The 27716-nt window shown below is 27.0% G+C and overlaps 1 protein-coding gene across 1 annotated transcript; it reads right to left on the bottom strand.

Annotated features, from left to right (window-relative positions):
- LOC114120637 (sodium-dependent serotonin transporter) lies at positions 1-27322 on the bottom strand. The gene is made up of 12 exons (XM_027982606.2): positions 27162-27322; positions 20030-20301; positions 16968-17102; positions 9282-9495; positions 8948-9086; positions 7996-8130; positions 7689-7917; positions 7530-7628; positions 7138-7283; positions 1747-1947; positions 585-755; positions 1-149 (listed from the first exon to the last, which is right to left on the bottom strand). The coding sequence occupies exons 2-12, from the start codon at positions 20295-20297 to the stop codon at positions 30-32; spliced, it is 1857 nt and encodes a 618-aa protein (XP_027838407.1). The 5' UTR covers positions 20298-20301; positions 27162-27322; the 3' UTR covers positions 1-29.
- Positions 27323-27716: the final 394 nt, after the last annotated feature.

Raw genomic sequence — 27716 nt, 5'->3', positions numbered from 1 at the left:
GGTCGGCCGGGTCAAACGAGCCATTCCAATCAGACGTGCGTACCGCCGCCGCCCCCGCCACTGCCACTTCCGTGCACGGACGACGCAATTGCCACGATGCCCCGGTCGTCCGGTTCCGGATCTTCCGGTTTCATGATCAATCTAATTCTCTAAAAGGGTTAACAGAATAATGGATTTTTTCAATTATTACAATAAAATACGATTACTATTATGATTACAATTATTATTACTTCTATAATTTGAAAAATTATGAATTTGGGTATTTTTAAAAATAAAAATAATGCATTATTATTATCATTTAATGATTTTTACAAGTTTCACTGCGTGAAATTTACTGTAACACCCCAAGACACGCACATCGTTTATTGTCGCAATCAATTTTGGAATGCCAGCATAGGTACCCTTGAGTACCCAAAATAGAACTATTACCTACTAGCTACTATTCAAAAACGTTTTTGATTTTTTTAATTTAGTAAGTAGACAAAAAAGAGTTATTATCATCCCATTTGTTCATGAGGATATATCAATTTTTTCGTTTTAAGTTGTGCGAACAATTTATATGACTGTATGTATAAATAACAAACCTGCATGAATGGACCCGGTGTCTTGTACACTTTGTAAATAAAGTAAGCAGGTATGCAACTGATTGAAGAAGCAGTCATCAACCATCCCATATTAATACTCCAATCCGGGTAAACATATGTACCTCCAGCCATCATATCTTTGTATCCCAATATTGAGAACACAAAAATTAACTGAAAGATAATAACTATTATATAAATGCGTAAGATATATAATCATTACATAATATAGCAATGGTTTTTTATTAATATTTTTTTAGTCTGGTCTTAAGAATGAATTATATTGCGTTTATAAAGAATACAAATATCTTAGTATTAATTTAACTCTAATAATATTTAATTTAAATTTTTTGTGACGCTCAAAATATTTAAGTTTAAGAAGTAAATAAATGATTAACCTAATCAAATAATAAGTTAAAAAAAAAAATAAATAAAGTATATTGAGTATTTGTTGGAAATGGATAGGGGTTTTTAGCACACAATTAGCTATGCAAATCAAAAGTTATATCAAGACATATTAATAATGTATTAACTTATAATTGTTACAATTTCAATGAAAACACATTAATTAATTATATAACTTTATCCATTGATAAAAGACAGACACATTTCCTAATGGTAGCGTATAACTGTTAAACTAATTCAATACTGAAATAAATTTAAGCCATTAAAATTTTCAGTTCATTGGGAATCTAAAAATTAATTTTTAATTACTTTCTTTTACTTTTATTGTGATTTACATACAAATTACTATTGAAAAAATACAGTGTTTTACAAACGAATTAATTCATTTTAATTCAATAAATCTATTACGGATCAGTAAATCATGTTTAATGAACTATAAAACCACTTTTAAGTGTTAAGTTAACTTAAATATAACCTGTTGAATAATTGTAACGATAAATTTCGATTATAAAGTTATGAAAGCAATAAGTTGAATTTATATTTAAAGAAAAATCATACTAAAATACACACATTCTAAATTAATAACATTTTTTATCGTACACAACACTTTGCCGTTATACAATTTAATAAACCCAATTAACTAAAACGTGTTTATTATGAATTATGGTAATCGAATAACTGAACCTAAAAAAGTGTTTGGAAATTAAAATTCGATGAATATAAAGTATATGTGTACTGTACAATAATGTAATGAGCTTACCAATAAGAACGCAGGGCTTATGTAGCACCAACACAATCTCCAGAATAGACCTGGTCTGTGTCCTATCATCATTTCGATATCGTTTGCGAACCGGTCCACTCCATACACCCAACAGACCGCTGCTGCCTCGACAAATACAACGAATAGTATAGCAATTCCTGGTCCAAATACGTTCAGCAATGTGATTAAATAAACTCCGCCCTAAATTTAATAATATAAATCACATTATTACTAGTAGTAATATCGATTATAATAATAAATGTATTTGTACTTTGATCTCAACACTTTAAATGTTACGCAAAACGTTCAAATTAAAATTTGTGTTATTGGACGATCACGAAAACACAATACTAAGAAAAAACACTCTCGAAGGACATAGTCAACATTTAAATGTTTTTCAATTTAATTTATTCGATTTTTAATCTTTAACATTGAAATGATCTCAGTTCTTTATAGAACGATATCGAAAATTAAAATTATTATTAAAGCATACTTTTTATAAGAGGCAGTGTGATGATGTTAAAATTTTGTAAATTAGGAATTAATTATTATTCAATTAAATGATTCACTGTCGATTGTAAATACAATTGAATTTGGTTTCTAGTAACTTAAGTTACCGAAACAAAGAATCATAAAAATTAAATTTGTTTGGTTCTTACGTATCTGATTTAAACAACTGTTTTAATCATTTGAACTATTAATTCATAAACTTTGCTTTATATACAGTGGAAGCTCGATAACTCGAATTGGTTGGGGGCGAAAAAAAATTCGAGATATCAAAAATTCAACTTATAAAGGTTCGAGTTATCGAGGTTCCGCTGTCTTTTTATTTTTGAAACATTGATTTATTACATTTAAATGTAATAGTTAATTAAGATACTAAACTATCCCCCAAACTATTAATGTTTAATTATTTGATTTTAGATAAAGTTTTTAGGTATAGTAAAATAATGTAAATAATCGTGACTGTAATCATTATTACAATAATCACATAGGTTTGATACATTTTAAACTTTTATTGCTTTATATTAAAAGAATATGTTATTATGTTAAATATTTTTCTAAGAGTTTATTATTGGTACTTCGAGCTTATATCATAAAATACCTTTTTTGGTTTTGAAATCGTAGACATGGAAGGAAATATGGATTCCCACCCACACAAATATCTTTATTACTATATCACTACATCATTATACTTTATTGCCATTATTTTCACATCCGACATCCCATTTCACACTTCACTATCTAACCAACGAGCGTTCCATATAACATTATAAGTTAAGTAGTATACATATAGTGTGTTCAATATAAAAACTGTATACATATAGATATAATATGTTGTACTCGCTGTGCACTTGTGCACACAGCTCTCGCAGTGGCTGCAATGCATCAGAATTGACTGATCTGTCTGATCACATGCGTCCTGCAATACTCTCCTGCAGTTGAGTCCTGCCGTTTATTTTATGTTATACTTTAATCGTGTGTATGTGTGTATTTATATGACTGTGCTCAACACCGTATTATATATATTATATTAAGCATTCAGCCGGAGTATATATCTAATGCCAGCCATTAGTGGATCGGTTGAGTACGCGTTCGGTGGAAATTAATGACCGGCCGCCACTAACTTTTGACCTATCAAATTGGATTCAACGAGTGAGCCCCTCGATCTTTTGGTGGTCCGACGCCCGCGAGATACACGACATTCGTTTTATTGCTCTCGCCACTTCTCCGTTAAAAGCATTCGCGTTCCGAAAGTCCTATAGCGTATAACGTGTGCGGCAGGCACCGTATAACGTAGTTCCTCCACTCTATCACACATTGCTGGACACGTCGTTGTTGATAGAATAAACGGGCGATTAGAAAGGGCTAAAGGTTTTCGAATGAGATCGTGATGTATATATTGTATACGATATATATATTATTATATACGTACGTGCTCGAACAACACCTTTTTAAAATACCTATAATGATAATTGACGACTTCTACTGGTTTCCCCGGGGGCTGCGGCCGCGGGCTTCACGGCAAACACTTTACACCACGCGTCAAAATTCAAAATCCTTCGAGTCGGGTGTAAATAAGTAATCCTTGAAATCGCCGAGGCTTGAGAGTATATTATATATAGCGTAGGGTATAGTGTATAGATAGGTACCCGTTTAAGGTAAACAGGAAGACGAATAATCAATAAGGTTACTATGTTGATAAAAGCTCATAAATGCACAATAGAATACGTTTCCGTTGTCGTCATTTCTAGAGTATTTAAATATGTTTTCATGCTAAAACCTCTTACTACAGAAACGCAGTAAGAATGAAAAGCAAAGATTTTCATAAATTGATTCTAACAAATACGTAACGTGTTAGAATATCTTTCTGGAACCGCATGTAGGTACATTTTCATTTTTATGTGTACAATAACCACACTATGAGTGTTTTATGTATTATTGTTATAATATATATTATATATATATATATATATGTGTGTGTGTGTGTACATGTGTATACCTCTAAAAACAAACATTTATCTAAATATTATTTGATAATATTGATATAAATATTGCTCATGTAAGGATAAGTTTTCTTTTTCTTAGAATAATAAACAAAATATGATATTAAATATAGATGTATAAGTAGTAGGTGTTTAAGTTACAAAAACTTGCTATTCTAAATTTTAAACATTTATATAATAACAAAATACAAAATTATGTAGATAATATAATATGGTAATAATAATATAATAATTATCAGTTATTTATCTTAATTAATAATATCTTCTGTTAGTTATGTATCATATAGGTACTAGGCGATGAGTATGTTGCAACTATTATACTTAGGCCTTTATTATCGTATTCGATAATACTCATTATACAATACGGCATTGTTGCGCTATATACACAGACACGTGAAATAGTTACCTTCATGAATCATAGTATTTAAAGATAAGCTCTCTCTAAACTTGTGTAATTTTATATTCTAGCATTTAAAATAATTATTATTAATAATTTATTCATTAATTTACATTAAAAGTCAAATAGAAAATAATATTTTCAAGGTTTAATGAATGTGTTAAATGAAAAAAGAAACGATTTAATGAATCGTTTAATATAATATGACATTGTGACCAATGCGTATTTATGTAATTTACATGCGACTAAATTCGCCACGACAAAATTAATACAACTATTTCAGGTACGCTAATTTACTAATTAATAAATCTTTTGTCGATTTTTATCATCATTCCTTAAATATAATGCTTTATCAGTTAAATATATCAAACATTGTATTTGTAATAAAATACACACTTTTATAGTCTACCTATTATGACCAATTTATATTAACTACGAAATTACCCCTTTATATTTTGTTTTCCTTATTAAAACCTTTTTTCCAAATGGTAAATTAACGATCCGTGTGAAATCGACCGATAATAAATAAAGACTACCCATTATTAATTTCTTTCCCCCCATTAAGTTCTTTGTTTAATAATAAATTCTGCAATAATAATATATATGGAAATAATTTTCACTGAATTTAATTTTTATTGATACCTCAGAATTTAATGACTAGATTGTTTGCGTATAGTGTATATTTTAATAAAAATATATATAATAAAACGATATCATTAATCAACTTTTTTTTAATAAATTCACAATTCTAAAAATAATCAATGTATAGTATTTATCTCTAAATATATATTAATTATAATTAACATACAATAATACGTTCCAGATAAAGTAATATTCAATCAAAGTAATAAATAAATAATAAATTATATTATTAATAATCCAACATTTTTCATAGGTACCGAAACAGCGTAGGTACCTAATATTTTAATAAGTATGGAATAAATCAAATCAACAATCAAATAGAATTTTTTTAGTAAAAGATAATAAAATTACAACATAAACTAATTTTAATTTTAATTAACACAAAGAATCAAATTATTTTATACTTGTATCTATAGTTTTCTACTTGTTCACTTTTTTCTAAAATGTCTAAATTCAGAATTTTTTTACGAAAATAACGTCTATCACTACTGCGTCTTCGTGTACATCTGATAGTAATTACACTATTGAGAAATAATCAAACAATTGGCATTAAGTTCAAGGAATTTAGATTTTGTATTATAAATATTGTTTTATAATATGATCAAAAATAGGTAAATAGTTAGAGGACGGAGCCCCCTCTTTTAACATGTTAGGTAAATTAGCTGAACCCCCTCCATGAAAAATTCCTAAATACACCACTCACTTAAGTATAGCGTAAAATCTTTTTCTAAATTTTTTGGATCACCAAGTGTTATATTGTATACCGCAATGAAAAATTTAATTTTAATTGACTAGTGGGTTGGTAATATAAATGCATTATATTGTTTATTTGGAATAATATAATTTTGATTTGATAAACAATTTATTTAGATTACTTAAATATTTGAAAAAATAAACCTAAAATTCATTAAATATCAAACAATATCATTTATTATATTATTTTTATTAGTTAAAATTATGTTAATTGAAAATCAGTTTATTTTATTACTAACGAATATACGATTATTATTCGCTATTCGAATAATAATTCAAACCCGCTATATTTTTGTCTATTGAGCAGATGTACTCCCAAAAGACATACATAACCTAGAATACGAATAAGCTGAAAACAGGAAAAAAACAATAAGAAATAAATAAATAAATAAATAATTAAAATTATTAATATAAAATAATAATAATATTAATATTAATTATAAATGTCAACACATTTCTTTTGAATAATTTTAATAAGTAGGTAACGATAATCGTATATTATTATCATCATGATCAATATTAATATTATCATAGAAATAATTCAAAAATAAATAAATAAATAAAAATAACAATAATAATCGATAACTGATTACGTATTATTTGGCGTTATTATTTTTTATTGACATCTAATAAGCGAATTCACTTTTGAAAATATTACGTTTTAGAAAAGGCATAAACTTATCATTTTTGGTAATTTAAAAATACGACCAGTTCATGAAGTGGTTTTCAAATGTTTCATTCTCGAATAGAATTTAATTTAAACTTTTAGAACTAAATTTTTCTTTTGACTTTCATCAAATCAAGAATAATATTATAGTAAAAATGTTTTTTTTTTCAAATCAAAAGAATAAGAGTATGACAATATATAGGTATATATTGTTATTTTAAATAAATATCCTTAAATACACATCCTTTATTCATAAACTGTTAAATTGACTACGGAGTTGCTAATAATATACATTATAATTTTTATGATTTTATAAATGTATACTGAATGAAATTAAGTATTAAAGCTATCATGATAATTATTTACTATACAGATTAATTAATATAATAAATTATGACTAATAACATAAAAATTGTGTTTCTTACGTATGTAGTAGTTGGTAATGATAGTATATAAATCACTGCTACTAAACCAGCCACAAACAATTCTCTGTGCCGCTTTAATACATTTGGATATTCATCACAGAGACCAGTTATAATTGCTTCCAAACCACCGAATGTACTGTCCAAACCTGTACCCAAGTAATTATTATGCATATCATTCAATTAGCGTATACTTAAAATATCTAAAAGTAAGAAATAACTATACAATGCTTGTTATTATTTTTTAATTTGTAAAAATATTATTAAAAACTAATGGAATTTATAACAAATGAAATAAATCATCAAGTATAATTAAATGTATTAAATGTTTTAATACTGACTGTTTTACTAACACTATTAGTAAGTACTAAAAACTTGATTTAAAATTATATTACCCAACGTGATGAGTAACAAAAAGAATATCAAGGCCCACATAACTGAACCAGTCATCATAGCGATCGCTTCTGGATATACGATAAATACCAAACCCGGTCCTGTAAGTCAAAAGAAATTAAGTAAACAACACGTCAATAACTTAATATCTCGAGACTTACCGTCGGTTCCCACTTCAGCTATACTCTTGTTTTGTACGTGCGCCATATAGCCGAGCATGGTGAATATTACGAACCCGGCAAGGAAACTGGTAAAAAAGTTAATTGAACTGGTGAGTATGGCATCCCAGTAACAGTTGTTGTTGAACTTGTTGTAGCTGGACAGAGCGAGGAGAGTACCGAAACCTGGACCCAGCGAGAAGAACACTTGAGACGCCGCGTCTATCCATACCTATTAAAATACGTTCGATGTGTATACGTTGTAACGGATGAAAAAAAAACTAGCTTTGCGTATAATTTCAATACGCACCTTTGTGTTAACGAGCTTGTGCCACTGCGGTGTCAGATAATATCGTATTCCCTCGCCGGCACCCGGTAACGAGATTCCTTGAAACAGTAACATGAACAATACTACGTACGGTGCAAGAGACGTGACCCAAACCGCCTAAACACAAAAAAAAAGTCATTTATCGACATGACGTACGTGTAATGTGTATATACATTATACATATTATGTAGCACCAGCATAAACACTCTAGTGAATACATAATATTATAGTTCGTGTGTCTTCTATGGCCGATTCGTTAGTGGGTCGTGTTTATCGCGTGCAACGATAATGTATACAGTGGCCAACGTATTTAATCAAAAGTCTCCGGAACGATTCAGTCCACCGAGGAATAAGGAAGGGAAAACCGTATACCGCACAACGGTTCAATCTATAATTCATTAGACGTCAAATAGATAAAAACACGAGTAATAAAGGGAGTAGTAGACGCGAAACGGCGTTCAATCACACTCTTTCTCGCTCTCACCGGTCAATCTCGTATAAGGGGCTGATGATTTTAAAAACAGTGAACATACGATAACGGATTCTTTTTCGTCCCCGCAGCACACCGCACTGTATTATAAACTATATACCTACACGTACCATACACTTATCGGTAATGAACCGAGCTCGCTGCATACAATAACAAGTCCTGCGCCGACTACTTAGGCTGATTGACTGTACACCACGCTCGCGCCAACATATTATTACACTTAGTATTTTTTTTCCATTTCTTTTATTTTCTACTGTTTTCTTCTTTTTAACCTCGGCTAATAAACTATATACGTAATTTATACGTTTACGCACCTATGCGATATAATACCATACATCGTGTCGTGACCCAGAGGACGGGATCAACAATCGTTTTTATCTGTACCCGAGTGGGTGAACCGACGAAACATTTTTTAAACGACAACACTTCGCAATATATACTTACCATGCCAGTGCTCCTTACTCCTTTCCACAGAGAGAAATACACCAATAGAAATACGGCCAACAAGCACAATGCCAAAGACCATTTTATCGGTCCAATTCTATCCAACCCATCAGCTCTGTGTTGTTCCAAAACGCTCCTCCTGCAAATGGTTTTCACATATCATTATACCTAACTAATATTGTAATAATGTTATAATACTAGGTACACGGGTACCCAGGTTATAAATATACAATATAATATACGACATACTACTAATAGGCGATATTACGATCATTTATAAACATACTCATATTATACGTTGTGCTATATGTTTATTAATAATAAATTAAATTACTCGAAAAATTCTTTAGCTGGACTCGTCGATAGGTTTGTAAATCCCGATATATTAGTCACCGGTGTGCAGTTCAGCGTGTTCCACGGGTTGTCGCAATTGGTCCAGGGCAGTTCGGATCTCATCGACGAAAACAGATAATATAGCGCCCAACTGATCACTGTATTATAATACATGCCCATATACATATCGATTAGGCATATCGCATATCCAACACCTGAACAAAAAAAATAACTAATAATAGCTAATAATTTATTTGTGTTATTTTATTAATTTAAAATACAGAAAAAATATAAATAAATTATATACATCATAAAAACACACTATATTAAGTTAAAGTTAAATCTTCAATAAACATATAATGATAAATTTCTTGAGATACAGTGTCAATAATAAATAATAACGATGTTCTGAAATTTGTAAAATTATGTATCTATACTACACGTATAGCCCGAATGTAACCACACAAATGCGCAAAATACGCATGGGACAAAACCGCCCATAGATTTTATAATACTGGATATAAATATTAGGTTTAAACTTTTATCAAATAACTGTGGAAATAGTTCGATTAATTTTGACAAATATGACTCTCGTTATTTTATAACTACCTAATAAAAGTGCAGGTGATATTTTTTGGCAATGTATGTGAAAAAAAACAAAGTGTATCTATTACAACAACAATTAAAAAACAGTTTTATTTTGCGAAAATATTAAGGAATCAACATGATGAACAAAAAAAAATAAATGCAAAAGAATCGTACAGTTATAAACGTTAAGCTGTTGAAAATGTATACGAGGCAATAAAAAGAATTGTCAAGTATCAAAAACTTCCAGTTATGTTCATCTAATATAAGTACTCTTGGAAAATACATGTATCACGTGGAAGTCAAAACTTTACTTACCGTTATAGATGATGGATCTATAATCAATGCTATTCAGAAACTTTGTTTGTATCGATAATAAATCTAACGTGTCAACTTCGGTTTGAATTTTATATGCCATATCCATTTATTTTTCAAGTTGCAGGTATGAAAACTATTTATTAAAATATTGGTAGTAATTACTTTATATTTTTAGATTCGTGGTTTAATAGATAAACAAGGGATTACTGAAGAGAAAATGTAAGAAATTAAAAAAGGAACTAAAGCAATCGATAAAAATTTGATCGAGAACGATAAGCCAATTTAGTATATTATTAATTGCTTTTATTAATAAACAAACTGACTATAATAATGAAATATATTTGAAAAACAAGTTTAAATTTTAAACCAATAAAGATACCTAAAATATTCGTTTTTAAATCATTACATTTGTATTACTATTATCTTATTATACTATACAAATAATTACTAGATAGATATTATTTATAATTAAATTCAATATTCATGTAACACACATGTTTTAAATTTTTATTGGGTTTTTAATTTTAATGAGTATTTAATTTAATCTATTTAATATTTGTAAATATTATTTAAATTTGTATTTGTTTTAATAAACTTGTGCGGAATCATACTAATGTTTGTGTGTAAAATACGGCTAAAATCCGTGCGATATTGGATTATGAATTATGTGCGGTATATTCGGTCATATTTTTACGGGAATCGAAAGTGACGTAAGTAACAGTGCATTTAATTATAAGATTTATTATTAAAGAAAATTATATAAAGTTTGAAAACGACTTTAGTGTTATAATAAAAATAATAAAATACCATTTAAAAAGTAAAACATGAGAGTTAAATGTTCTCTCCTCTCACCACAATAATTCACAATCAATGTCAAATTTATTACGAATGTTTTACATTTTTATACATACTAATTTAATTTCAGATTTCTATGATAGTATCTTTAATAAAATAGCTTAAAATCATAAAAAACAAACATAAAAACAAATTTTTGATACTCCCCATTATATTTACTTGCACGCGAAAAGACGTAATTAAAATTGTACAATAAAAACAGGACACAAAGCTGTGAAAAGTAATGATATCCCGTTACATTCCTTTTCCCCGCTATAAGCACTGTAGTTGTAATGCCTGCACTTAATAATATTGTATGTAATCAATAAGTATTAACTGGTATTTACATTTTCAAAAATGACTGCTATAGAAATATACGTTTCAAAGTGTATATTAAACTGGTGGTTGAAGTAAATAATATAAAATTCAACATTAAAAGTGAGACCAATGCTCATAACACACATGCGCACTGATTAAGTTGTATAGTTGCAGTGTATGGTGGAATTCAATTTTGATTGATTTTTCGAACAATGTTTCAAATTGACATCTCCAGCCGGCCGATATAGCTGTCTAGCTGTATTCATTATAAGAGACTTGTTTGTGAATAGTATCATTAATTGCAAATACTTATTAGTTAAACACCAAAGATACTGCAATCTTCGCTAGTAGCGAATTAATAGCTATGGAAATACGACACGCGTTCGAAAATATGACTTAATGATTGAATTACGGCTAAATGGAATCATAAGTTTAATTTCGCAACACTTATTCGATTCCAGAGTTTGAGCCAATTCTAAAATATAAGAAAAACGTGATTACATTGAAATATAAAGTGAAAAAAAAACACTTGAGTTTTTCACTGTCAATATTGGTAATTTAATAAAATCTAAAAATGATATAATATTTATTTAAAAGAAAAACTCGTTAATTCAGAATATTAGTTTCAATGATTTTACATTCAGAGCTAAGCGACGAATACATTAAATTTACAATGATGTGTGTGTATTTTTTTTTTTTTTTTTTGGTCTATCGCTACATTTTGAGAAAGTAAAAATACATCGATTTTCATCTTTGGGGATAGTTGATCAAAGAAATAATATTTTATACCTATAATATATAAACGATTGCGAACAATTTTTCGAGCTGCAATGTCGTTTATCTTAATTTTTAAAATCGTTGTTTACTTGTTTATAGCAATTAAAAGATAATAAATAGGATATCGTGGTTTACATTGCCGATATTCTACTGTAAATAATTATTAATATTAAGTATAGTCGTAATTTTTTGATAAGCCGTCTTTAAATTTAGTTGTTTGGTAGTCAGCGGTAAGAACTTTATGGTGTTCCCATAGGTTCCATAATGAAAAACTTGAAAATTATATCTACGTTTGAACGTGGAAAATAACTTATATTATTAAATAATTTTAAAAATATCCATTTGTAAAAAAACGAATTGACATTTTTATGAAATAAAAATTGTACCTAGTGCTAATATTTTAACAAAAATGATAATTTTTTTCATACATCAAATGATGAACACAATCATATAACTAATAATAAGCGAAAAATTGAATGACATTTTAAGAGAAAATTGTAAGCGAACAACTAAAGAAAATACATCTGCAAGATCTTTAAAATTTGCTCTAACTAAGTAACTCTATTTTGACGAACTAAATATTACCGACAATGATATTATCGCATCAGTGTAAAAGATGATTTATTTTAAGAAGAGAAAACAGTACTTAATTTATTCTTCATATTTAAATAAAGCTATAATAATTAAATCAATATTCAAAACAGTATTACTAAAACCGTGTAAAACAAAAACCATGACACATTATTTCAACAATTAATTCTTACAAAGTTTGAACAAATCGAGGATATCATAAAATATCTAAATTAGCTGGAAATACCTAAGTACTTGGATAAAATATATAATATATAATATGTATAAGTTGTATCTTGCAAGGACAAATAATTTACATTTTTTTTAAATGACAAGAAATTGTATATTTTAAGTAATATAGACATATAGTGTATTATAAATATAATATATGTGTTGTCAAATTTTATAATTTGTGAATAGTTTATAGTTATCAATAAATAAATTGAATTTATTAATTTATAAAAATATGTAAAATTTAATATTATACTATTTTGTAATCAGTAACAAATCGATGCAACAACTTTGTATGAAAGTTAACTGGTAAATACCTTCACAATCATGTTGTGCCCAAAATAAATGACGGAACAGCTACTGAATGGGTGGGAAACACAAAACAACAGATACCTCAAGACTAAATAAATGCTATGGAAGTTGGATTCTGACTCTCAAATTTAATTGTTCTGAATAAGATCTATTGGTTGTTGATAATATTTTTTATTACCTACGAAATGTTACAAAATAACGTTATACTTAATCTGAAAAATTTATATTCTCGTGCAAAATAAAAGAGAACTTACAACATTAATTCTTTGGAGAAAAAAACTGTAACCGTGATGATTAATATATAAAATAATATTTTGGATTCATATTTTTTCAATAAATAATTGAGTACATATTATCCAGTTGAAAAATAAGATATCAAAAGTTTCGTAGATTTTTTTTGATATATTATTAAGAGTACAAAACTTTGTTAAATTCTTAAGAATATAAAGTCTTTTTTTAGTTTTGAACTGTATAATTTTCAAAAAGTTTTTACTGCAATTGGGGCGGATATCTTTAAATTTGTAAACAATGATAAATCATTTCATTTGAAAAATGATTCTGCTCATACCTCATAGGTAATTAGAAAAATTATCAAGTTTAAAAAAAACTAATGTTTAGTTAACATTTGTCATTATATACACTTGTTTTTTTTAACTTTAACTTTAGATTTTTAAAATCCCTAAAAATTAATCTTTTTAAAGTAGCTATCTATATGACTATATACGATTTTTCAGTGAAATAGTGTAAAATAGTTTATACTTTGTATTGGTCAAAAAGTTAAAGAAATCTGAGTACGATAAGAGTAAAAATAATTTTGGAATAATTTTGTGTTTGTCTCAACTATTAATTGAATAAATAAAAAATTATGTTATACATTTTTTTATGGTTAACATTGACTATAGTAAAAAAATAATTTGATAATAATAAATCGTTTATTGTCCATATCAATTTTACTTAACGTTATTTTATACTTTGATTTTTATGAATAAATTTATTTTAATCAAAAAAATAGTATTTTAAGTATTTGAAAATAAGATTGCGATCAAAAGAAAGGAACGATTCCCTATCATTTTATTGACAACACAAAAAACTTATTCTGTTAACTATATAACTATGCAAGTTTAGAACTGTACTATAAAAACATATTTTTTTATTATATGTGAAATTATGAGAAAAATCTTGATTTTTTAATTAATAACAAGTCATTTGCTATCTAGAACCATATCAAAGAACTGTTTTTAATATAAGTTTGTCTATTTTTACTCTTAGAAAACAGTTTAAAAGTAGGTAACATAAAAAAAACATAATCAAATAATAAATTAATATTGAAATAAAAAATTATACTTATTAATTCCCAGTGCTGAAGACTTTTCATATTTAAAGACCTTAACAAATTATTGTTAAACGTTTAGGGAGAAATAATCATAAATTGGTACAATAACCAGACCAATTAAGCTTTTAGTATCCTATTAAAATGGTAAAATAAATTAATGCTAAAACTGTTTTAACACGTTCGTGAAGTTTTTTTGATATTTTATTGTCATTGTCACGTGGAGTATAATGTACTAAACTTACTATATTGTTCTCAATATTGCGAATATCGTAAATTGGAACGATATAGTTTGCTAACGGTGAAAAGCAAAAATTGATGATCCGAATAAAATCGGAAAAAACCTATACGACTATGACAATTTTTTTCCCGACCTCTCATTATTGGCCAAATCATTACTTTATCTCGTGCTACCGACAACGCACGTTTGCAACTCTCTTTACAATAAATACAATAAAAATCACGTATGGGCACGTAGCAAAGAACGATATAATGACGAACGGAAATCAAAATGGAAACTTGAAAAAAAAAATAAATTACAACAATAAAACAAACCCTCTTTTTTGGAAAACTGAAAGAAATTGACGACTGTTTATAAGGGTAGCAATGGTATTATATGGAACAAATTGTTTGCTAATCTTTAATTATATATTATACTTTTTTTTCTCATTGGCGACCGCTTCACAAAACTACTATATAATTTTAACTATAATGTTACGCACTATCACGGCTTAAGTATTATAGAGTGTAAATATTTGACATATAGGGTATACGCTGCAGCAGCAGTCGATCGAGCACCATAGCGGTGGAGGTGGTCATACAAAACAGTTGTTATAGAGTGAGCGTCAATATTGACAATGGTAAATTGCTTAAGGTCAGATTGTGTTCCTAAATCACGATTCAGTTTTTTTTCTCATCATAACTATAAGTTTAGTGAAAATTCAAAACAACGAAAAAATTTTTTTGTTCACATAATCACAATATGTCATGCCGTGATGTGACATAGACCGACTTGTCATTCGACCATGCGACCACAAAAATATAATATGTTTAATAGGTACCTACATTAAATAATAATAATTGAATTGCATAATAATTAATCATATTATTATTTATAACATATTAAGTTAGGTTAACTCCCTCTGCAGTTAAATTATAATAAAATAAATCATTTTCGAACTTTGAAACTTTATTAAAGGCAAAAATTAATTTGTTAATATTGTTGTATACAAATATAGTGATTACGATTTAAATAATTAAGTATAGCGATTGAATTACTTTTATTCTTAAAACGAATTTTTTTGACAACGTAAATCTTTTAATTTCGACTTTCAAACCGTTAACACGTTAAAATCATGTACCGACTTATCGTTATAATCAAGGCAGATACATTTTTTCCTGTTTTTGTATTTTTTAATATTTGAGTAGTATCGAAGAAAATTCCAAACAAAAATAAAAATGTAAATTTCAAATTATCTGTAAAATACACTGCGAATATAATATTAGCGTATCTATACTATTTAATATTTTTATTAAACAACTTTATTTATATATTATGAACGATGATAACCATTTAATAGCTTCGTGAGCCATATTAAAATAAGATTAGATTTTAAAACCATCAAATTGACAGTTACAACTAATTCTAATATTAATATTATAAATATTTTAAAATATATTTCAGTTTTATTTACGATCCGGTTATTTGTTTAGGCGTTTAGGAGAGAATGTATTTTTCTTTTCAATTATTGGAACTCTGAATACAATGGCTATTGAAAAACTCTTACTAGGGATATTACACGGAAAAAACTAAACGAATACAAACAACATAGTAAAGTAACCAAATATTTGAAGCAACCTATAATATTTCCCTATTGGCTAATAATTTATTGCTCACTGCGTCGTTTTAAATAAGCTCTATCGGTTTATTTGTTTCACATTTTTGCATTTAATGTATAATTCAAAGGCTCAATGTTTGTCATAGACTTGAAAATGCTCTCAGGAATCAATTGTTTTCCCGTTCTTTCCCAGCGTCCTTGTATTCTCTTTTCTTTATTTTGTGCCTTTATTTTTTAATTTCCTAGTTACTCTTTTGTGCAGCTACAGTTAATGCAACTGAAAACAAGAGAGTAAAAAACAAAAGTTCCAGCCAATACAGCAGATCATCGTTCAATTATCATAAAAGACCGGATATTCATCCTAAGTATTTTCAATTCTTAAAACCTTTTTTTTTTCCACTCCCCTTCTTCTTTACCATTGATTTAAGACGTATATTACTGCAGGCTACCCCTATTTCTAAATTGATAGTTCTCCAAGCAAATTGTTTTGTTGTAGAACATTCCATTATTGTACGCTTTCAAAGCATTCCACGAGTTGTTTTTGATAAGGGATGTGAACATTTAAATACCGTACCTTTTAGAGCCGGGCAAATTTTCTTCCACACTGTGAGACATCCACATCGATGGAACTGTCCTAGTGCCAATTCCATGTAAAACAAAGGCAATCCACCAAATACCAACATCACCACGTACGGTATAAGAAACGCACCTAAATAAGTAAATTAAATGATTATTTTTTAATTATAAAAACCTTACAGTTTGACTAAAAAACATAAATTATACTAAAATAATTGTAAATCCATTGTATCATAAGTAAAAACATATTATATTTTAAATTCAAATCATTTGTATAATATATCTATGACACAGATTTTATGTAATATATTTATTTTGATTATTAATATTATTATATTTATTATATTATTTTGATTTTTGATGTCAGCACACTGCTGTTTGTTTTCTCTCTCTAACTCATGCTCAATATAGACAAAACGTATAATAATAATATAATATAATATTTATAATCGTTTTATTTTTTATGTTTTTGAGTAATTTTACAGTAAAATCACTCTTACAATAAAAAAACATATCGATTTGCCTAAATATTGTCTCAATACAATTTAAACATCATTTAAATTTACAAAAAAATTTTTCTTATTTTAAAGTCAAATACAAAATCAAAGAACAATAAAGTATAAAACCGATATGTCATACCCTCAAAAATATTATCCTCTATAGTTTTTGTAATAGGTGATTTTACTCTAAGATTACCTACACAAAAATCATAAAAAATGATTTTAGGTAAAAGAGTTTTATCTATGTTACATAGTTGCACATGAGTCTGAAAAAGAAAACAAATATTGCGCTGATATCCTCTTTAATTATAGTTTATAAAATATTCAGTAATAAAAATAACATTATATTATATTTAATTATTATTTATTATCCGATTGAACGTTAATTGTTTGTGTTTTACAATAATTGGTATTTTCTTTTTTTAACTCGCTTATAAGTACCTAAGTTATTTGCACTCGATCTCGGTTTATAATGTTACGTCAAGATTTACTTATTCTTCGGTATAACAACGCGTTCTAGAATTCGCGTTTTGAATTTTTAACAATAGATTAAATAAAGTAACTTGCAACTTGCTTGAATCGATTATGAAATATTTTTTAACATGTTAATTACACTATGAAAGTGCATTTGGTCTTTAGAACTTTGAGAAATATAACATATATATATATAGATCTCAAATACTGAAATGCATGTAGATAGATTGTCGTCACAATGGAAACAGCGGCAACAGAAATACTATTATTTCCTTTTAAACGTAATGGGGTTGGGCGAATAGGTAGATGTGGTTTACCGCGTCGGAAAACACCGCGTAAATTGATTTTACAACAATCAATTCGTTCGTGTTCGTTCTGAGATTTATTATCGAATAGTTTTAAACGTGAACGTAAGTCTACATAATATTATTTGTTTATTGTCCAAGACATTTTTATTCTGTCACGTAAATATTAAGTAAATACCACATAAAAATAACATTGATACATTATTATATATGACTATCATCGTTTCTAAATATGTTTTAGGCCCTAACTAAAATTATGATTAAATTGTTAAATTTTTATTTAACCACGTATTTTTTATTGGAATTATGTATACAATATAACAATATTACGATGATAATACTCGGGTTTACTTTCATAAAATTTCAAATATTACAAAGTAACCAACTATTAAATACTTATTACATTTAACAACAATGAAAAACAAATAAGACACAATTAAATAATTAATTTAATTATTTAAAATACACAAAAGTTAAATAAAAATAATAAACTAATGAATTAATTTTTATATAGGTACGGTTGTATGTATTGCGTTTTAATGTTATTATTATTACTTTTTAACATCTAGATAAGAAGAGTAATAGAATAATATTAATAAGATAATTAGCAACTAACTCAATCAAATCGTACATTTCATCAAATTAATAAATTACTTATTAGTATAATTAATAATATGGAATCTCGGCTATAAGTAATAATAATAATTACAATTTTAAATAAAGCTACCTTCAAACTGGTATTGTCCAGTTGACATATAGTCATATAGACCACAACTGATGTATTTAATATTTACTTTGCTGACAACCAGTAAACAAATATTATTACAATTACAATTTAAAAAAAGTTTTTTGTATTTTTTAATATTTTTATTTCATACATAACTACAGAATAAAGATTAAACGTACTCAATCAAAACACCTAAAGTCTATTTTTTTTATTATTAAGAATGGAGGCTATTCATTGATAGAACCCTTTAAAACTTTTAATTTAATCTAATTTAAAATATCATGGCATTATTGTCTTTTGAGACGACAATGAGAAAATTTAGTTGACAGGCTGGTGTTTTGGGGGAGAAAATGTCTAATTAAAATCATTAAATTGTTAAATGTTAGGAAATGAATCAAAAAATATTTTTTTTCAATTCATTCAGAAGTTAATAAAAACAAATCAACTGTATTTAACAAAACTTAAACAAATAAAAAATAATGACTGAAAATCAGAAATTAAAAAAGATACTTGAAATATCAAATATATAATTAATAATATTAGTTAAATTTATTGAACACAGTCTATCTTTTATTTATTGTATGGAATTTACGAATTAAAAGTTCTAATAATTTTAAATCTAATTTTCGAGTTGTTTTAATTTAGAAACAATAATCTTTCACAAACGTCAAAATGTATGACAGACAACAACAATAAACTAATTTCCAGGGCTTGATGACAATGATAACTGATCTACCATAAATATGTCTCGATAAACTTATATAATCGAACGTGCATGATAAGAATCATTTTAAACTTAAGCTTACTTCTATTGATAATGTCATATTTAAGAACCTAAATCCTAAAGCTCATTACAATGTTTAATAGTCATGTTTAAAACCATCAAGATATTTTAGCTTATAATGTATAATACATTAAAAGTTTGACTATTCGTAGTTTAAAATATAAACAATTTATCAAGAAATATACTTCATTTTTAATGTATCAGATATGTTTTAAAACTTAAATTTATTAAGTATTAATAAATTAAAAACTGTATAAACTGTATACATACCTCCGCCGTTTTGATAACAGATGTAAGGAAATCTCCACACATTGCCCAAATCGACAGCAAAACCGACTACCGCCAGTAAGAATTCAATTTTCTTCTTCCACGTCTCCCGAGGTGGCAATGGTCTCCTAATTTTCTTGCACTTGTTAGAACTACAAAACGTTGTAGATGGACCCATCATTGCTACTAACTCTTCATCGCCGTCCTCCACACATTCATCGTTCCCACCACCTCCGCCTTCCATATCTCCGTCACCCTCACCCATCACCATGTCACTGAAATTAAATTCAACATTAAAATGTAAGGTACATATAGGTACTACATGTTATAATAATATCATCGTGAAGAATATTATAGCAATTAAAATATATTTATATACATATTATGAAATTTCAATGTCCGATTTTTATATAATTTAGTATAATTATACAATATTGTTATTCTTATTTTGGTTTGCTGATTTTAATGTTATATCTGTTGTATTCTGTGGATTTATACGGATAATTCAAATAAATTGCACACATTTTTTTATCACATAATTTAAATGTATATAAAAAATATTTTATACACGCATTTTAAACAACAATGACGTCGCAATATTTATTATTTGAATTTAATTTAACACGCACACTGCAACAGTTGAAATTTAAGAATCCACAAAAGTTAAGTAATTGAGTTTTAGAACATAAAAAAATGTTTTAACATTTATTTCTATATCCATTTCAGTTTCTTCATTAATATTTAAACTGACCAAATGATATATTATATATTATATTATATACATATTACGAGTACATTAAAATATGACAGACTGTTGAAAACACTTGCTATTTATGGCGCTAGTAGAAATCTGATTTATTGTAGCAAGTAAAAAAAAAAAAGTTATCATCGATCATTCGAATTATAATATGTACACGTATCAAAGGTTTGACATGGGAAATACAAAAGTACGTATAATAAAATATTTTTCGTTTGTAAAAGGCGAGTGATTGATTTTTACGTCAGTGAATATTTCGATGCAGTGCTCGTTTGTTGGTTGTCCGGCGATTGAGCCAGATCGGGGACATTCGTTTGAGACAAGGATGACGAATATTTTTGCGATCAAACGTCTGCAGATCGCATTTGCGTCGTTAATGAAATATCGTAGGACATTATTTTATCGTCAATTCGTTTTCAAAATATGTTTTCCCCTCTTAATAATAATAATACGAGTAAATACCCGCATGGCAGGTCGCGGACGGGAGTGGATGGTCGCATAAATAGTCCTTAGAAGTCGTATCGCGCAGTTTACAAGTATAATGTGTGTGTGTGTGTGTGTGTGTGTTTGAGTTTGTGTATTATGTATAATATAGACGGTGGTGAAGGTAAAGGCGAACGTAGATCGTTTGTCAGTCACAGGGTTGACTGGTACTGCTTTTGCTGTTGTTGACTGGCGTGTGCCGCCGCTGGAATGACGCGGACCTCGACCCCGCGTTGCGGTCGGAACGCTCGGCAGCATCTAGCATCGGTAGGTAGGTATATTATGTTATATTATATTTGATTGAAATCGACGAGGAATCTGTTATCAGTAGTGACGCCTGACTTACGAATTATTATTATTATACATGTATACATATATAAACTATATTATAAAGACACTGTATAATAATAATAACAAGTATCAACATAGCCACGGCATGGAGATATATTGTACACGTGTAGGTACGCATAAATATACGAGTAAATTCGTTCAAAACCCCGAAATGACAGAGCGATGACGCGTGCGATAACCCGCCCGACCGCCGCCGACTTGTATCTCGTACAAAACTTTGAAACGGCCGTCGAAATAGCAGCTATATAGATAACTACGTCGTAAGCGCGTTTATATTATGTACCTACAAGCTACCTACAATATTATATCGTTATATTGTTGTTGTTATTCGCGGTTTTCTCGCAACTATCATCGTTGTTTGTTTTCGTGTTTTACATGATATTATATGTTCTGTATATTTGCTGTTCAGTCATTTTGTAAGTCGAGCTCAAAGTCAATATTAAAATACTTTATAATCAACATGTTTATTTTTCAAAAATAATAAATAATTATTACTTGACGGTTTTGAGGGTTAAAGAGAAAAATAATGATGACATTAAAAAACCCCTTAGGTATCCTCATTTACCATAATATATTATATTAAATGCACTGAACATCTGAACTGTGTGTCTGGTAGATTGGTAAATGTATAATTTTTGTAAATATTATATTCATAAGAATGTAAAATATACCAAGGTTATACCTAATCCAAGTACTCATATATTACAATTTTACCTATAAAACATAAATTTTCAGTATTTTCATAGAAATTTATTGAAATATATTTTAAGTTTATATTTTAACTTAAAATATATTTCAACACTAGCAAAACTATTCAAAAGGTTTTAATTACATTTAAAATATTTATGTGATACAAAAAAGAAAAGGAGCAATAATAACATAACACAAAAGCTAAAGAGCAAAAAATTTAATTTAATGAAAAATGATCATTAATTGGATATTATTGATACTATTTTTGCTGTAATAGTCAAATACTATGAGGTATAATAAATTGCATGTTTTTCATTCATACATGTTTCAATAAATATTGAATAATACACCACATTTTAAAAATAGAATCAACAAATATCGAGAAAATTTCCAATTGACTATACTAAAAAATATAAGTTATACTATATTAAATTTAATATTTAACACCAATAATAGGTATGGTGTAAAATCATTTTCAATTATAAGACAAATCATAAAACGATTTAATAAAAAGGCATTATTTAATTGTAATACCAGTAAGATTATTTATAAGCTGAATTTGTAGTAAAATATCTAAGCAGCTATTCATGCAAATAAACAAAAAAAAAAATAATAATAATAACTACTAATTAATCATTAGACTAAAAAAATCGTGACAAGCTAAATTGTACTACCATTTTTCTAATGTCTATTATAATTTAAGTGCCGTCGAGGGTATTTCAAGGGCTGCACCAGTCTATAAATTTACGTTCTTTAAAGTTTTTGTTTTTTTAGCCGTTTATAAAATGATTTTAGTATACAATATTATGTATAGTATATTTAATTAAATATAATTTCATTTCATTAGGTAGGTACTAAATTTATTATTTTAGTTCATCTAAATTACTAGTTATTTAAATCAATATTGGTTTGATAAAATTAATGCAAATTAGCTGATTAACTTACAAATAAATAATATATTTTTTTTTTTTTTTTGATTAAATAGTTTAGTTGGTTGATACATAAGAACCCATGACTTAAAGGATATAACTGAACTTTATATCACATATTATGTTCTCAAAATAACATAATATAAAAACCGTTTTTGCTGGTAGGTAACGATTTACCTTGTAAGAAAAAACTAGAATCAATCACGAACTTTTAAACAATTTTTTTTTTCAAAAAAATTCAATAATCTAGTGAGTTTCAAATATTTTTTACTCAGCTCTTTGATTACACTTTATTATTAACTTACTATCATTGTCGTATGATTAATTGGTCACGCATGTACATCACATATAATAGCTAATTTGGTTTTCTTAGAATTCGGAGTCTTTATTTTTGACGATATTTGTAAAAATTTAATCTACTATCATCAAATGATATAGAAATTATCATCATCATTTTCATTTGTCTGTATTAGAATGGTCGCTTAACGATATGATTATGTACAAAGACACATTAAGTTTGTTATGACAGCTTAAACTGAGTGACAACCTAATTGAGTTTTAATCCAAATGAACGTCAGGGTATTTGAATTTTAAATCTTTAAAGCTAACAACAAGCCAGGAAATAGTTTTTAATAGACATTTAAAAAGACAAGATTACTGAGTTCTTATAGTAAAATAAATTGACTTAAAAATTATAAGTTATTACTTAAAATTTTTAGTAGATATATAGACAGGTATAATGTCTCAAGAACTTTCTTTTTTTTTTTACTCTACACAAATTATCATATCTCAACAATTACACAGTAAAATACAGTTGTGAAAGAAATAAGCAAAGAATTAAGAAAGTTGATTATTATTATTTCCTATTATCTCCATTATGTATAGACTAAAGGAACATTGTTTTAGGATAATAATTATACCGTTAGCTTAAATAGTAAATATTTTTTCATCTAAAATATAAAATATTATATTCATTAGTTTTAAAAAACAAAGAAGCATGAAGTTTTATTGGAAATTCGTTAAATATTTCAAATTAAAAAATATAAACAACATATTATTATATACATGAATCGAATATTTGATACATTTATCTATAATAATAGTTAATAACCCAATCATATTTATTTGATCATACAATTTTCTAAAATTTACATTCACATTCGTAAAAGAATAAATTAAAGTTTAGAAGATATCTTGGAGAACCATAAAAGATTTGTGCGATCCATCAATCAACAGAATGTGATGTATTCTATTTTCATTGTACCGTAAATACATTGTTCTTGATGTATATACACAAGAAATATATACGTTGAAAGAATTAAGGTAACTATGATTATAATTTAAAATAATCCCTATTAAGAACTGCGAACACTTTGCAAAGACTTCAAAAATAAATAAATTCATGAGGTTGGCGTAAAACGCCACGGAAATTTCCAAGCGTTATGTTATACTTTATTCCGACCAGCTTTTATAATGAAAATAACGCTATTTGGTTCTCGCGGCGATTTAAATCACACATTCATTACACGATAGTATTATCCATTAATAACAGTAGGTAACGTGGTATAACTTTGAAGGAAGGTGGAATAAGATAGTATAAAAATATGTATACCTAAATGCTAATCGATATTTTCTAATACAATTCTTATAGTATGTGGTCGTTCCTGTGTTAACCGCGGGCACGCCATATTATATAGCCCGTTACCACTGTCGCCAAGGCCAATAATACGGGTGTCGCAGTAACTTACGTTTCCACAAGAATATATATGTATACATATTTATATTACTAAAGCTATACAATACGTTATACCTAATAGTATTATAATAGTTACGGGCGATTGTTAAATTTCAAAGTAGGCGTTGTGACCGACAATAATCTTCTAGATTCGAAGCCAAATCAGGAAAGCTGCAGCACAAACACGATGAGTGAACTATATTTTTTTCGTCAGTTATTTACCTAATCTTTTTATTCAACACTTTGTTTTGAGAATATCGCGATAATTGATGAAACATTGTTTGTTTTAGTTTAATTTTTTCAGGAATATAATTAAGATAAAACGAGAATAATATTTCCGAATAAAATATCTACCAAATCTCTGAGGATTCTAAAACTTATAGAAAACAATAGTAAATCCTAATATAGTGTTATAAATTCGGATTGTCAACGTCAAGAACTCAAGAATAAATTAATTAAAGTCATTCTATAGTATTGTTTGCATTTAATACAATCTGTTACTTATTATAACTATTCAAATATTTGGTATTGTAACGAAATATAATAATTTATGTACTTGTGCTTAATAGTACCTAGGTCCTGCTATGATATTTTAATGTAACATATTTCTAAAATTTGTATTTAAAAAAGACGAAAACCTTTTTTTCTTTACTTGAAATATATTATTTTTTGTCCCTAATTGGCACAATAAATTTATTAGTAAAGGTATGATAAATATAAATATAATCATGCCAACACATTAATAATCAAAAATACATAATGTTTTCGTAATAAGTTTTAATGCGAACATTAATGACGTTCACGAATTCTCAAAAACTATGATTTTATTGAGTCATGGTTAATACTGCTTCATTTAATAAATTAAATAATTAACAAATACATCAAGTATTAAATCTTATTAAGATATCAAATCTTTATAAGAATCGTACGAAGTATTATTACTGTTTACTTGAATAATTTAAATAAATTTTATTAAAAATACTGAAAATGATAAATATTAAAAAAAATAAATAAAAACAACTTAAAACATTATAGACATGTACAATAAACTAATTAACTAATAAACTAATTCCGTTCAAATTCAGCTTTTTTAATTAAATTATTTATTATTAATATCAGATGTGATTATTGAAAAATGAAGGTCCATAATATAATAATATAAAAATATTAAATATAAGTTTTATAATAAATATATATATATATATAAACACTACAATGCACTGTTTTTCTTTTTGTGAATAAAGTAAAATAATCTAATATGCATATTTTTTTCAGATATGTATGAAATGTTATTTTATTTTGATTCAGAAATAAGAAAATTAAATTATACATAAAAAAATTATAGAGTTTGTATCTATATAAATTTGTAATTTTTTCTTCATAATTAAAAAAACAATTATTATTTTAATGAATTGTAAAATTAATAAAACAATTTATATTACTTCAATTTTTTTTAAATAATGGATTAAATGATTTTAAAACGTTATAATAAATAAATTATAATCATGAACAAATGTTATCTCATTATATTATATTTAAGTAGGTATATAAACAATTTAAAAAATTATATTTTTCATAATTTATATTGTTATTTTTTGAATTTCCTCACACATGCAAAAAATTATAGAATAAAAACAATGAATCACAATAATGTAAAAAATATAGTTTAGTTTAATTACTCTAATTGTATATGTATATAATATATAAATATGTAATCAAAATATTATAATGTTTATTTTAATTAAGTTTGTTTAATCTATTTTCTCAAGCAACGGATTATAATGATTTATATTATATTCGTGTTATTCCACAATAATAGTTATAAATGGCTGATCAAATACTTTATGTAAAAATCAATTACCTATGTTATTGTATTTTATTCATTAAAATAAAAAATAAAAAATTATTAAAAACTATAATAAGTAGGGATTGAATGGTTTAGAACAGTTAAAGAAAATATTTAATAATATTATAATACCTGATTTAAATATAATAGTATATATTTTTTTTCTATCAAACACTTAACGTCTTTACTCTTTACATTAGGTAGGTATATAATATAAGGGCGTATCGACAAAAAACTCAACATTCACTGAATTAATATTGTTTCTATTTCTATTTTAAAATTAATTTAAAACAATCTAAAATTAAAAGAATAATATCAAACAAACTACCTAAGTAAAATATTACCTGTTGGCGGTCGAGTTTACGAGAAGTGACGACCAAGGAGTGCATGACGCGTGCCGCCGGTGTAGTAGTGCGGCTGTAACCGGCGCGCTAAATACACTGCGACTAAACTCAAATCACCCAAAAACCGTTAAAGCCCTTCCGGACAATATTATTTCCCACAGTTGCCCAGTGTCTCGTGTATAGTAGTGCACGGAAGTTTTGAAGAAAGGAGGGAGGTAATTTACGTTTAAAAACAGCATGCGCACAACCATATGCCTCTAACATTTTGCAATTTTAACCTTGTTAGTTTCGTATATATAGCGGAAAAGTATCGGTGATACAAACTTCAATTCATCAAGATATTTATTGTTTTCAATGTTTAGTATCAAATCACGTACATGACTTAAATGGTTTTTATCGAAATCAGATATACGTACTTATTATATTATATTAAAATCTATAGATAAATTTATTTTATTAATGAATATTTTATTTTAAATAATACATTTAATAAGATATAGCCTGGAAATAATAAAAATAACAAGGAGACATCGAAATAGTTTTTGAGTTGAATAA

The sequence above is a fragment of the Aphis gossypii genome, chromosome 2, assembly GCF_020184175.1.
Source record: "Aphis gossypii isolate Hap1 chromosome 2, ASM2018417v2, whole genome shotgun sequence".
NCBI lineage: Eukaryota > Metazoa > Arthropoda > Insecta > Hemiptera > Aphididae > Aphis > Aphis gossypii.
The sequence above is the reverse complement of the archived record's forward strand: the minus strand, read 5'-3'. Positions and strand labels throughout refer to the sequence as shown.

Excerpts from the sequence above, each read along its gene's own strand:
- LOC114120637 (XM_027982606.2), bottom strand. The coding sequence starts at position 20,297 with ATGGTGATGGGTGAGGGTGACGGAGATATGGAAGGCGGAGGTGGTGGG. Across the intron at positions 9,087-9,281 it reads CCAGCTAAAGAATTTTTCGA|GAGGAGCGTTTTGGAACAAC; the intron begins GTAATTTAATTT and ends AACCATTTGCAG. Across the intron at positions 7,629-7,688 it reads AGCTGAAGTGGGAACCGACG|GACCGGGTTTGGTATTTATC; the intron begins GTAAGTCTCGAG and ends TTTGACTTACAG.